This window comes from Acanthopagrus latus, chromosome 9 (assembly GCF_904848185.1).
Source record: "Acanthopagrus latus isolate v.2019 chromosome 9, fAcaLat1.1, whole genome shotgun sequence".
NCBI classification, from domain to species: Eukaryota; Metazoa; Chordata; class Actinopteri; order Spariformes; family Sparidae; genus Acanthopagrus; species Acanthopagrus latus.
The window spans coordinates 13624578-13637465 of NC_051047.1; the positions used below are offsets into that span (position 1 = coordinate 13624578).

The 12888-nt window shown below is 38.8% G+C and overlaps 1 protein-coding gene across 1 annotated transcript; it reads right to left on the reverse strand.

Moving 5' to 3' along the window:
• Position 1: 1 nt before the first annotated feature.
• Positions 2–4901, reverse strand: dct (dopachrome tautomerase). The gene is made up of 8 exons (XM_037110944.1): positions 4275–4901; positions 3859–4158; positions 3568–3668; positions 2603–2769; positions 2293–2472; positions 2028–2163; positions 1730–1931; positions 2–406 (listed from the first exon to the last, which is right to left on the reverse strand). The coding sequence occupies exons 1-8, from the start codon at positions 4561–4563 to the stop codon at positions 234–236; spliced, it is 1548 nt and encodes a 515-aa protein (XP_036966839.1). The 5' UTR covers positions 4564–4901; the 3' UTR covers positions 2–233.
• Positions 4902–12888: the final 7987 nt, after the last annotated feature.

The window sequence follows — 12888 nt, forward strand, 5'->3', positions numbered from 1 at the left end:
TTCATATTAACATTCATTTACATTCATTAGGAATGGTCTCACTTCATACTCATATATTGAGTTAAATATTCTTTCTTTTTCAGTGTACACTACATGATTCACATCATTGTTATACAAAATTAGTATCTAGGAGGTAAAAGGATTAACATTTTCCTCTTGCTTCACCAACAGTACAGAAACCTGGCTGCTCCATTTTTCTTCGGTGTGTAGTGTTTCAGAACAACAGGTGAAATCTATGCTTCGTCTGTGTACTTTCTATTTGTGAAGTCTGCTTTTATAAGAGGTTCAAAGCCTCTGTTTCTGCGCTGGCGCAGGTACAGCACAAAGATAAGGAGAAGCACCAGGAGACCGATGAAGACTCCCCCCAGAGTGGAGCCCATCACAAACACAGTCGGTCCTCCTGCGTCTGGAAAGATGAAGGACAGGTGGAGATATTCATAGATACCTTTCTGGCAGCAGTAGAATTACATGTAAATTGCAGTCATTAAAATGAGATTCTTAAAAACTTTTGGTCCAGTAAGACAAAGTGGGATTAGATTGGTTTGATGAGCTGGAGAATCAACATCAAAGACTCAACTTAGCTGTGCAAAAACTTCTATTATCAGAACTAACTTTCTTACTGAGGTTTGTATCAATAACTCCTGACATAGGGCAATATTTCATAACACTAATAATTGTCCTTACATTTTATTGACTTTTTTTTTTTTTGATAGACTTTATTATTTTCAGTTACAAGTTGCCACACATGGAAATTCTGGTCCCTGTGTGACAATCAGCTAATCACATATGAACATAAGTAATTCACATGTGAACATTTTTTATAACTTCATATATCAGTAAATTTTCATGTGAAGAAGATAATCAGTTGTGAACTGGCCAAATATCAACTGGTATTATTTAATTTTCACATGTCGAGATTTTAGTTTACAACTGAAAAGGAGTCGTGAAAACGTGAAATTCAAATGAGCTGTGTTTCATTTCCACATTTTGCGTCATTGTATTTTTCACACTAAAATTATAGTTTACAGGAAAAATTGTATTCATTTTTATATGGGTTACAGAGTTCATAAGTATAATGTTAATATATTAATAATAATAATAATAATAATAATAATAATAATAATAATAATAATATTAAATTCACATTTGGGATTATCTTTATTATCACCTTTACAATTTAAATTCACACCTGATAATGAGTGAAAATGTGGAATTCATATGTCAAGAACCAAAGTCCATGTGATTTCAAGTGATGTTTAGATTCCTCATGTGAAAACAAGCCAATCACCACTGAAAAGGTTTACTTAGCATGTGAGAACATCTTTCTTAGAATTAGAGTTAGAATTTAGAATTTAGTTAGACTTTTAGTTAAAGGAAATTTGAATAAAGAAAAAAGAAATGATTTAATACAGAAATCAAAGTTAGAATATTTGTTCACAAACTGTGAAATTGTGTTTTTTTATTTCACAACTTTTTTCATTTGCTATTTTTGTAAGAATCAGCAGTGCTAACAGTTTTCCTAAACTTTTTTTCTCCCCTGAAAATGTCCAGTTCACACGTGACATTAATAGTCTTTTTATAGATAATAGAATAGAATTTTAAAAGCTCAACATGATTTTCTTTTCTCAGAATTTTGGTTCATGTGTCAAAACATTTCACATGAGAAGAAGCAAAAGTGTTGCACTATTCCTTTGAACTCATCTTTTAAAAACGCTGTTTAAACACTCACCTTCCAGGTCGACAGCGTAGGAGTACCCCAGCTGCTCAGAGGTAACGTATATCTCCTCATTGGTGATCGGAGGGAAGAAGGGAACCATGTTGTAGTCCCTGTTGTGTCCGATGGGGGCCATCTCGTCTGGGAAGGTGGCGTTAGACGGAACAAACCTTCTCATCCACTCGTCGAAAATGGCATCAGTGAAAGCGTGGAGCACCTGTGACAAAACCAACAAGAAACACCACGGTGATTTCGATGACGACGACTCCACAGCCGCGACGTTTCAGAAATGAAAATGAAATCAGGCTCTGACCACAAAGATGGGATCGTTGGCCGCGGCGTGCGACAAGGAGCTGGTTCCGTTGAGCATGGAGTGGACGAGGTTGTGAAGGTTGTTGACAGATTCGTCCAGTTCTCCATCTGGTTTGTCGTAGCCCTCGAGGGCATTTCTGTAACGAAGCACAACGTCTGTTAAACTGTGGATCTGCAGAGAATCTTAAACCTACAGTTAAACTGCTGTCAAAGTGAAACAGCAGGTATACATTTAAAATGATTTCCATGCTAAAAAACAGTCGTACCTGAAACTAAAGGAGGAGTTGGTGAAGTACGGAGGGCTGTCGAAGTCTCTGATACCAAGGCAGCTCCTGACGTCGGTCATGGTGGGCAGGGACGTGTTACCTCGCTCCATGATCCCTCTCTGAATGGAGCCCTCACTGGTGCCATTGCAAAGAGTCACCAGGCGATTGTATTCGTCCAAACTGTAGGCGAAAGCGATTGCATTAATGAGTGTTTCACTGATCTCAATCAAAACACTTTTATTTGCCACACAGTGTTTGTTCTGTCATAATTACTGTGTCTTTTTCCCTTCCCATCAGTCTGTTTGCTGACCTGTTACACACCACCCCCCATCTAGAGAATCTGGACTGGTTGCTGATGAGGGAAGGGTTGTCTGGGTTTCGGCCTCCCAGCATGGAGTCGGTGCACACGTCACACTCACTCTGCCCCGTGGCAAAGTTCCAGTAAGGGATTGCAAAGTTCTCGTTGCCGGTCATTCTCTGCAGGACAGGCAAACGATGTTGTTACTGGGTTTACATCGATATAAAAAATGTTGGTCATCAACATGCTTGTAATGGCTAAAATACAAGTCCTGACATGACTTTCTCAGGTTAGATTTGGTTTAGGATACGTTTTCCTTTCTCTCTCTTTCTCTCTATTTTTCGATCATGTTGGACCAGTTCCCTGCATCTTAATCCAAAATTATGTATATGTCCTCAGTTTCCTGGAAGGACCGCTTTTGACATTAAAAACTCTTACATTTGATGCAAAATGTCTTTTAGGGAGATATATCCTTGGGGTAGAAAGATTCACCTCAATAATTCAATGCAAGAGTTGTATGTGTTTGTGCTTTTAAGAATGTATTCACCATATTGATTTATAAAAATGAATGGATTAGTTGTTCAGGAAAAATAGCTTTTATGTAGCTGTTGTCTGGAATCAACCTAAAAAAATAAAAGCCACAAATGTACAAGTAATTCATATTTACCAAAATTCCAAATCATGATTTTATTTCCCTTCCATAAGCAAACATTATATATATATATATATATATATATATATATATATATATATATATATATATATATATATATATATATATATATATATATGGTAATAACACAATGACAAGCTGATCACGTATGAGAAAAAATACATTTTCAAAGTGACAATAACCTGATTATATTACCAACCATTATTATGTTCATCAAAAATAAACCCACGGAGTGTAGCTGATCCCATCCAGCCGTGCCAACATGAAATAGTCTGACAACATGTTTTCAGGAGATTACACATACCTGTAGCTCTCGTTCCAAGCTGAGGAGGTGATACCTGTGCCAGGTGATGAAAGCTGGTCCTTTGTGTGAGAAATCAATGGCTTTGAATGGACGACCTGGACCTGCGGGGAAACAAAAGACACATGCCATCAGTGCACAGCACACACTGAGAGATATATCTATACTTTATCATGAAAAAGTGATTGTTAAAGTCACAGTCGAATGTCAAAAAAAGTCAACCAAAGTCAAGACACAACCTTGGGCTTCAGGTAATCAACAAACCATTAGATTAATGTGACAGTGCTCATTTACCCAAAAGAGTGTCGCGGACAGAATAATAGTGTTGCCAGACGAAGAAATCATAGATGGAGATGTTGGTGACCTGGGGCTCAGTCCCGTTTGGTCCCAGCAGTCCCAGCCAGTGCTGGGTGGCAATGACGTAGTCTGGGTGGGTGGTGGTCTTAGCCAGCTCCAGGGCGTTGAGGAACTCCTGGAGCTCCTCGGGGGTCAGGGAGTGGATGTTCTTCCGCACCACGGGAGCTTTCCTCTGGTCACAGTTTGGTCCGGTCCAACCGAATTTACACTGACCACAGTCATGCCCTGCAAAGTTACCTTCAACGCAAAGAGCAAACTAAATGTATCAAATCATTTTGGTGCTGATGTGATCTTTCAGGTCCATCGTCAGCCGTCGTCCGACCATCATCTGAATAAAACTGTACACGACTCACCAGTACATCTGCACGTCTGATTGAAGAACTTGGTGGGCCACCTCTCTCTGTCGTCAACATTTCTCAGCCTGTACGGTCCTCCCCAGGGTTTGCTGTCGACTCGCACAGCCGAGCAGTTCCCTCTCCCCGACAGAGAGCCGCACACGTTGGCAGGATCAGAGCCGAGAGCTGGGCAACACTGCTTGGACAGGATCCCCTCCACCGTGCAGCACACTCGAGGAAACTGAGCCTCCGCAGCCTCTGGCCAGAGGAGTAAACAAAAAAGGCCGAGACCCAGCGCGTTCATCATATTTCACCAGTTTGTTTCCTCCAGTCAGTGGCGACTAATCAGTTTCTACATCAACTCTGAGCAGTGAAACGGTCAATTAGTTCCTCCAGAGGAGTGTGGAATCGCAGTCTGCTACGGTCCCCGGTTGTGTATCTTCGAATTAGATTCAGTGATAGTTCTGATATGTGTGGAAACAACAAGTTAAAGCCGGATCATGTTGTGTTCCAGTCGGTTACATGCACGTTAAGGAAGAGTCTAATTTCTGCTCTTGCTTTTGTAGAGCGGAGGAGGATTAAGCCACTGGTCTTGTGATGATCACCTGACAGCAGAGCTGTGAGCTTTGCTAAGAACTGGAAGAATACCAAGGAATTGCCTGTGGGGACTATTAAAATGTTGTATGGCCATTTTGTGCCAAAAGTCTGTGTGTCTGATTTGTTACTTAGAGTTAATCAGTAAAAAAAGATAACAAAGCAGGCAATACATCAGATTTGCCTCAGACAGAGCAGCCAACTGTACACACATTTGGTCAAACACAAAACGAATTGTGTTCTGCACCAACACCATTAGCTCTGATAACACGTTTAAAATAGAAACATTATCTCAAAACAAATTAATTGATTTGTTGAGTCATTCAGAGATATCATAATAAAAGGAATGAGGTTAAACAAAAGTCAGCTCTCGAGCCGAGGCCAGCCGGGATCTGTTGTGTAAATCTTAATGAGGGTCTAATCACTTTAATCCAGCCAGAAGATATAGTTTTCGCAGGCTTTTTACAGCTTGTTATTGTAGCGTGTCTACCCGCATACTTGCCGTTTGTTCCATTCATCAAACTTTTCACCCTCTGACACCCTCCGCTGTGCACATGATTAGAAAAAAGAGCAGCTGTAGGAAGTGTAGGATCGCCAGAGCTGGCCCTAGGCATAGGCTGTATAGGTAAATACTGAGGGGCCTGTCATCCACAAAGGGCGCCGCAAACGTAGTAGCAGAATCACAAGGTCCAAAGGACTGAAATCAGCTCCTACCGGCATTTAACTATTAATTTAATTTGATTTATCACTTGTTTATTTCTTCAGTTTTTACTTGGTGTGATATTTTTAACTTAAAAGAAATAAGATCTTGAATACATACATGCAGTTTCTGTGTGAGTGTTTGAAAATGCTTTGTCAAATTGACTGCTATGCAAGGGGCCGCCAGCTAAATCTTGCCTTGGGCACCACGTTGGCTGGGGCCAGCACTGACCCTGGGTCTCAGCTGACAGCCTCCACTGTGCATGTGAGAGCAGCTGTCGGAACTGTGGGATCACCATCGTCTTTCACAGACTCTCCACACTGGTATGGTCAAAAATAATAAACTGTGATTTTCAGGGACTCCCTTCTTTACTAGAGCATTTCCATTAGATGCTGCGAAATGGTGACTTGTATTTATATATGAGCACTTTTCTGGTCTACCAACCACGACAAGGCCACATTCAGGCCTACACACACACACTGATGGCAGAGGCTGGTATTACAGCAGCTGAGTGCTAACACAGTGAGGTCCATCTAAAACGCTTTAGTTAAAAGGAAATAAGTCCCTATTAGATGCCTATTATCATTAATAAGACTATACATTAATAGGGTTAGAATTAGAATTTCTAATTATCAATTAGAAATTACAAGAAACTCATATGGATTCTATTAATCCAAATCTCAATTAATTCAAATTAATTAAAGCAACACGCTTCAAAGTCATGTTGATGATACAGTGTCTTGTGACAGGGTGAATAGTGTCGCGGCTCCTGTCACTTGTGTCTGCACTATGTAACTTCACAACTTGTTTTTAACACATAACATTATGACGTGTTCTTTTCAGTTGAAACCTACTGATATTACGTCCGACTAATTGTGACAGATCTGGGATTTGTGTTTACTACCGTGGTGTTGCACATTTTATGATCGCTCACAGGTTACCTATAATCTAACAATTAGGGTGTTTATCATGCTATTATCAACACTTACATAGTCTTACTAATATTTTATAAGTGTCTTATAATGACTACTTTGCGTTTTAACAAAGGCTTAACACAAGGGCCTTGATTTAAGCGTTACCGGGCCGACCTGCCCATCTGAAGCGATACAGCACTATCCTAAGTGCGAGGTATTTCTATGCTCTGACACTGGAAGTGATTTTGGGTTCAGTATCTTGCCCAGGGACACTCAGCCAGAGCTGGGGATCATCCAACCACTGACCCTCTTCCAGTTAACGGTCTCACTACCCCTTGGGGGCCGACCCCTAGATTGGGATCCACTGAAGGACTAAATCACTTAATTCTGATAAACAATCTAACACTTATATGTAATAATGTAAATTCACTGCAGAGTCTGTTATTTGACTGTTGACGGTATATTTTGCATGTTATACTTACTGTACTTTTGCTACTGCACTGGACTTTTACTCAAGCAAACTTTTTCAGTACTTCTTTGATCATTGGGTGCACTATTCATTTGTGACAGTCACAGAACTGCACGATAAATAACCATATTAATCAAGTCTGAAAAAACCTAGCTTTAGCGTTATGCTGTAATAGAATTACAACAGTATTACAGTGCATGATAAGTTGGGCCAGAGATAACTAGCAGTAATTCAAAGGTTATGCAATTTGAAGTGTAAAATTCATAGGAAACAGACTAAAACTGCTGAGAACAATGAGCTCAAAGTTTGCTTTTCTGAGAAAGAGTCTGAATCCACAAAACCCCCTTTAGGCAGAATATACATCTCCTGTTAATGGCTGATCGAGGACTAACTGTGTCAAGGACCTCTTTGAACAATGGAGTGGATAATGCAAGGGATGCATGACTGGACTGCATGATACTCCTTCAACAATTAAACACTAAAACAAATACTGTCTATTGTCTGTTTTGTGTCATTTGTGTTTCCTTTTAAAACCTAACCGACCACTGCCCACACATTCTCACTCCCTTGAGTCAATTAGGAAGAACTTATCACATGGGCATGTTTTTATTTCTCGCTGTCCGATTGAAATAAGTATGATTCCGACAGAGTTTTTCCTTTAAGCTGCCTTTGTTCAGAAGCTGGAGTGCCACACTCGTCAGAGAACCTCCTGATGCTTGAATGTGTCTCACTCCTGATACATTCCAGCGGCCTGGCATGTGACCGCTGAAAGTTAAAGCACATGTGTTATTTAGAGTTATGGAGAGTCTTTATCCTACTACACCAAAGGCAAAGTCTCACTGTTGTTAGGAAGGCTGTGACTTGAGCTTGAATTAACTTCTTGTTATCACAATTTCGAGTCAATTTTAAAGGTTCTCTTTCCATCTCTTTCTACTGTTTAAAACCACTGTGTTTTTCCATAGAGACAGTTTTCCTTATCAATCAGATTACAGTAAGAAACTGTGGTAAAATTTTGTCGCGCCAATATTAATTCAATTTCAAAAATTGAGCATATGATTTTAATGTCGATACAAAGTTGGGCTCTGTTCTCAGGATCCAGCAAAAGCAATATGAAATATATCACAAATCTTTTTGCGCTATGTCAAGAAATTTCATATTAATACATAATTAGATTTATTTTTTATTGCCATTATATCACTGAAGAAGAGACAGAATCCTAGATCCCAGGGTTCAGATTTTAAAGCCTAATATGTCTACCTTAAAAGAACAGCATGTGATTTATGTCACTAGGGGTCTCTCAATCCAAACAAAACTAAGTCCTAGGTGGTTTGGGGTTCACGGGAGATGTTGTCCTTAGTCTTAAACAACCACCACTGCCACTGAAAATTTACATATGCTACACAGGCAGAAATCTTAACAGATAAGGTAATCCTTACAGTTTAATTTACGTTATGTTTAGCCATGTTTGTGTGTTACCTAGGCCAAGTGCAAAGTTGGCAAAGGAAAATCAAGAAATAAGTTTAAAAAAAACAATCGTGAGGTGAGGTATGTGGATAACATTGACATTGGCAGCAATAAAAGCAGAGTTAACAACAGTACAGCAGAGCAAGAAGAGGCAAACACAAGCAAGCACAGTCATGACACATTAGTTACAGAACAACCTGCAGGAAGTTATGGCAACAGGAAACCCAGTGAAACACATCATTAACTTAAGCAAACTACAGATTTATTTGAGTTTGAACATTGTTGAACATTTAATGTAATGTAAGTGCACAACTCGATGAAATACATCTCAACGGTCTGTTTGTTTTTGGACATTTACATTGTGTATTATATCTTTTAAGTGTCAGAGAAACACAAGAGTCTTTCGGGCGTATGGACGTAAATACGGCCTCATGAGAAAACTCATGTGTGACCACCGAGTCGTTTACACAACAGGTCCTGTGAGGTTCAGTGCACTCAACAGGATTAGTGAGCAGAATTCCTGGAGGGAGTCAAATGGAATGTCTCTATAGAAATTATTTCACTTTAATTTCAGCAAACAAGCCTGTGTGCCAGCTCGTAAGTGAGAGGAGAATGAAAGATCCGACCCAGGATCAGTCCGTGTGTTTCTGCTGAACTTACCAATGGCTTGTTATAGCTTGTTATGTGAAGGAACATTTGATGTTACGCATGCAAAAAGAAAATGAATACAGAATTAATTTCAAGGCAATGTACACATTTAAATGAAAGATGAGATCAAATCAAATGTTATCAAAAGATAAAAACAAAGACACTTAAAGGTTTAACAACCTAATATTGAAGTGAAAAAAAGGTAAATGTGCAGAGACACAAAGGAAGCACTTTAAATGCAGCATAAACACACTTTGAGTACGAGCTGCACTTTGAGCTTCTGAAGGCCAGGAGATTTATTCAATGAATAAGAGCATTTTTGTTAATACTTAACAAAGAATTGAATTATTAGACATTTTATTGAAGCAGAACTGTATGTAGACTTACCTTTCCAATAGTTACAAACACTGGGTAGGGAGCATTTAAGAATATGAAAAATACATGATCTGTAAATGTTCTTTTTAATCACTTTTTTTTCCCTCAATGGTGTTGTTTCATTTTCAATAAATTCTTCATATGTTTGCCATTTTTCCACAATTTATTCAAAATGGTAAGCGTTCCAATAAAAGAGCGTGTAAATATCAATGCAGTGTTAAGTTCTCTGATCTAAATAGTCTTTTCTTTTTCCAAATGGTGTCATTGTTCACTGGCTACTGGAAATGGAAATCTACCCAGAAACTGACTTCTTCAGCATGTGTAAATAAAAAAGAAACCATTATTGCCACTGAAACACAGGATGGTGCCAGAGAGCTACGGAGAAACAAGCTACTACATGCAGTATAATGGCATGCAACACGCGACCATGTGAGTGAAACATATTTCTATTATAAGTGTAATGGGTCGACCAAAAATCTTCAGTTTTATACCGTCTGCTTACCATCTGTCAGTTTATTTCCAAGCATAGTTTGAAGGGACAACATAGAGAGATATTTAGACAAAATAAAGGTAAGGAGCAGGAACAGATTATTATTATTATTTTTTTAATTGCATGTCATTTAGTAGACTCAGATTCACTGTCTTCCTTTTCAGGTTCAATCTGAGGATGTGCGCAATAATGGTCCATAATGCATCTTCAGAGCCGGACAAATGATTCTGTTAATGGTCTTCCAAAGAGAATCCCAGATGGAGGTGATGATTCATTTGTACTTTATTATCTACTTGTTACCATGTGGATGGAGCAATGCATCCATTTTCTTGACAGCTTTGTGTATATACTGCACTTAACCCACTCTGGGTATGTTTTGTAGGAATATGTGTTGGCTAAATAATAGGAGGCCTATTGAAATTTTAAATTGAGGCCACTTCAGGTACATTAAGAGAGAAAGGAGCTCAGTCTTGCAGAAACTGGTGAAAAGCGAACCGATTTAAATGTTTGCGCTTGTTTTTTACGTGGCATTATTTCATTAATGATGTGTAATCTGAGGAGGCACTCGACAGCCCCTGCTGGGCTTTGAGGTTTCTTTCTCCATATTCAGATGAGTTTATTTTTAAATGAGCACAGACCAAAATCTAAAGCATGTTTACTCCTCTGAAAGAGCACATTAATAACGTTTCAAAAAATAAAGGAGCGTGGACAACTGGTCAGGGAAATGTTTTTGTGCCTCAGTCATGTCTTGCATTAGATCTCAAATACACAAAATAAATTATAATAAAACAAACACATAAGATGATACAGAAAATAACCAATTCATTTTCAGAATAAAAGCACCTTCAAGTTCATAATAAATTGAAAAACAGCACAGGTCTCATATTACTTTCATGACAGCTATCTCACAAACCAATTAATTACTAAAATACATCTAACATTTTTTTTTTGTAATTATTCCAATACTGAGACAAAACTCTCTGAATACATGATCACATTTTTAAAACATACGGACGTCCAAAATGTCCAAATCCCCCCCACAACTGAAATTAGGGACGCACGATATTCAATTGTTGCTGATATCCAATTTGCCGATACATATATAATCACATATTATTATTATCTCATGTCTAAAATTTATGTATGTTAGTATTAAAATGTACGCATTCAATGGGCAAAATAAGAAAACTGTCAATGGTTTGCGTTGTGTGCGCATAATGAAAGCATCATCTTATCGGCCTGTCACATTGTGATACCAGTGACATATATACCCAGGGTTGGAAGGATTAGAAAGAAGATTGGAAATTAGAAAACCTCTAACACACATTTACATTACATCACACTTACTCTGTGTATCACTTACTAGTTGTGGCATTGTGAGAGAGTGACAACAAAGGTGAGTCTTTATAAAAAAAATAAAGGTGCTAAGTAAACCATAGTTGTCCTAGCTGTCCTCAATATTCACTGTTATATTCTAGTGCGAGAGAAAGACTGAGATGAGTGGTGGAGATGCAGTATCTGTAGACAATAGCAGGGGGGCAGTGTTGCTGTTTCTGCTGGCCCTGGATCACTGGAAATGACTGGCCCTAACAGTATGCATTTCCTTCAGGATGCTCCAAGAAATATGCCATGAAATAGTCTAGGATTGGACATCTTTGTACTTTAACTGTCACCATTTCAAATCTCAACCATGCCGAGCGGTGACTGACAGCGTATACACTGGGCTGGGTGGTATGCAGCCGTATGAAATGACTAGCCTGTATGGAGTTTTAATCCTCTTTAAGACTCCTATCCATCTCCAAATTAATATCTAGGGGCCACGTATCTGTCTGCACCAGTTTGTACTCCGCGTAACCCACTAACAAACTGATCAAATTATTCACTGGAAAATAAGATTAATAGTTATGCTGCGAAACATGCTCCAGGTCAATTATTTGGGAGATGGCGACGATATACTCATTACACCATAATGCCGATTCAAGGACGAGCAGCATGAAGGAGTGTGTTGTAGATTAATTGCCGCTAAAGGTCAACATGCGTTCAAATTGATGAAGATGCTATCCATTTTTCATCGGTTTCAAGTGCACTGTATATGGGAAACCTATAACGCTCATTACATGCATTTAAATGAGTCTGTCCTAATTACTAATCAGTCTCTTGTACCATTAGAGATGGAAATTAGAAATACAAAACAGACCCCTGGGCATCATTCACTCAGAATATATTAGAGTTTTTACACTGGCATTTTGAAAAAACCCTAGAAAACTTGATCAAATATTAAAAACATTTCAGGAGTCTCACTTTTTATGACTTAATTCAAAATCTCAGGCACACCGAACAACTCCTTTTAGTGAATATAACAGAGTAGTGTGATATATTTTTTTTTCAACCGGCTCCCTAAAAAACAAAACTATACTGTTTATTTTGCTATACCCCAATCAGAATATTGGCTAGACCCTTCAGTGATTCTTTCTTCAGTGATTCCCGCCCACCTCTCTGGCAGCTTACCGATTTACATTTGAGCATAATGCAAGCATTAGAGGAGGCACAAGGCAGCCCTGATAAGTTACAAAGTGCTCCAGGGGTAAACCTCGTAAGAGAGGGTTTGGAGTTATTTACAGCGTTCAAATCCTTCAAAAATTCATGTCTGGAGGATGAGATTGGTTTTGCAGTTGATGCTTTGCACACAAAGCAAACACAATGCACACGGAGGGTGTTTAGCTGTAAATGACCAGATGACATTAATTCTAATTGACTGATCTCATCCCATGCTTAGGACCAGCGTGCGTGATACTGCTCAGGACACAAGGGTCCTGTCAAGGCACAATGTCACACACAAAGCCACAAAACAGAAACACTAAGATTGGCTTAAGCAACAAGGAACACAGGGGAACCAAAAATGATTTTTAAATGCAATTTAATTTTCAATGAAGCAATACTTAAGTTGTATGGCATTTTCTATTCAGCGATATGTTTTG

Coding starts and splice junctions, on each gene's coding strand:
- dct (XM_037110944.1), bottom strand. CDS start 4,563: ATGATGAACGCGCTGGGTCTCGGCCTTTTTTGTTTACTCCTCTGGCCA. Junction 1,932..2,027: donor CCAACGATCCCATCTTTGTG/GTCAGAGCCTGA, acceptor GTTTTGTCACAG/GTGCTCCACGCTTTCACTGA. Junction 407..1,729: donor CTACGCTGTCGACCTGGAAG/GTGAGTGTTTAA, acceptor TCATCTTTCCAG/ACGCAGGAGGACCGACTGTG.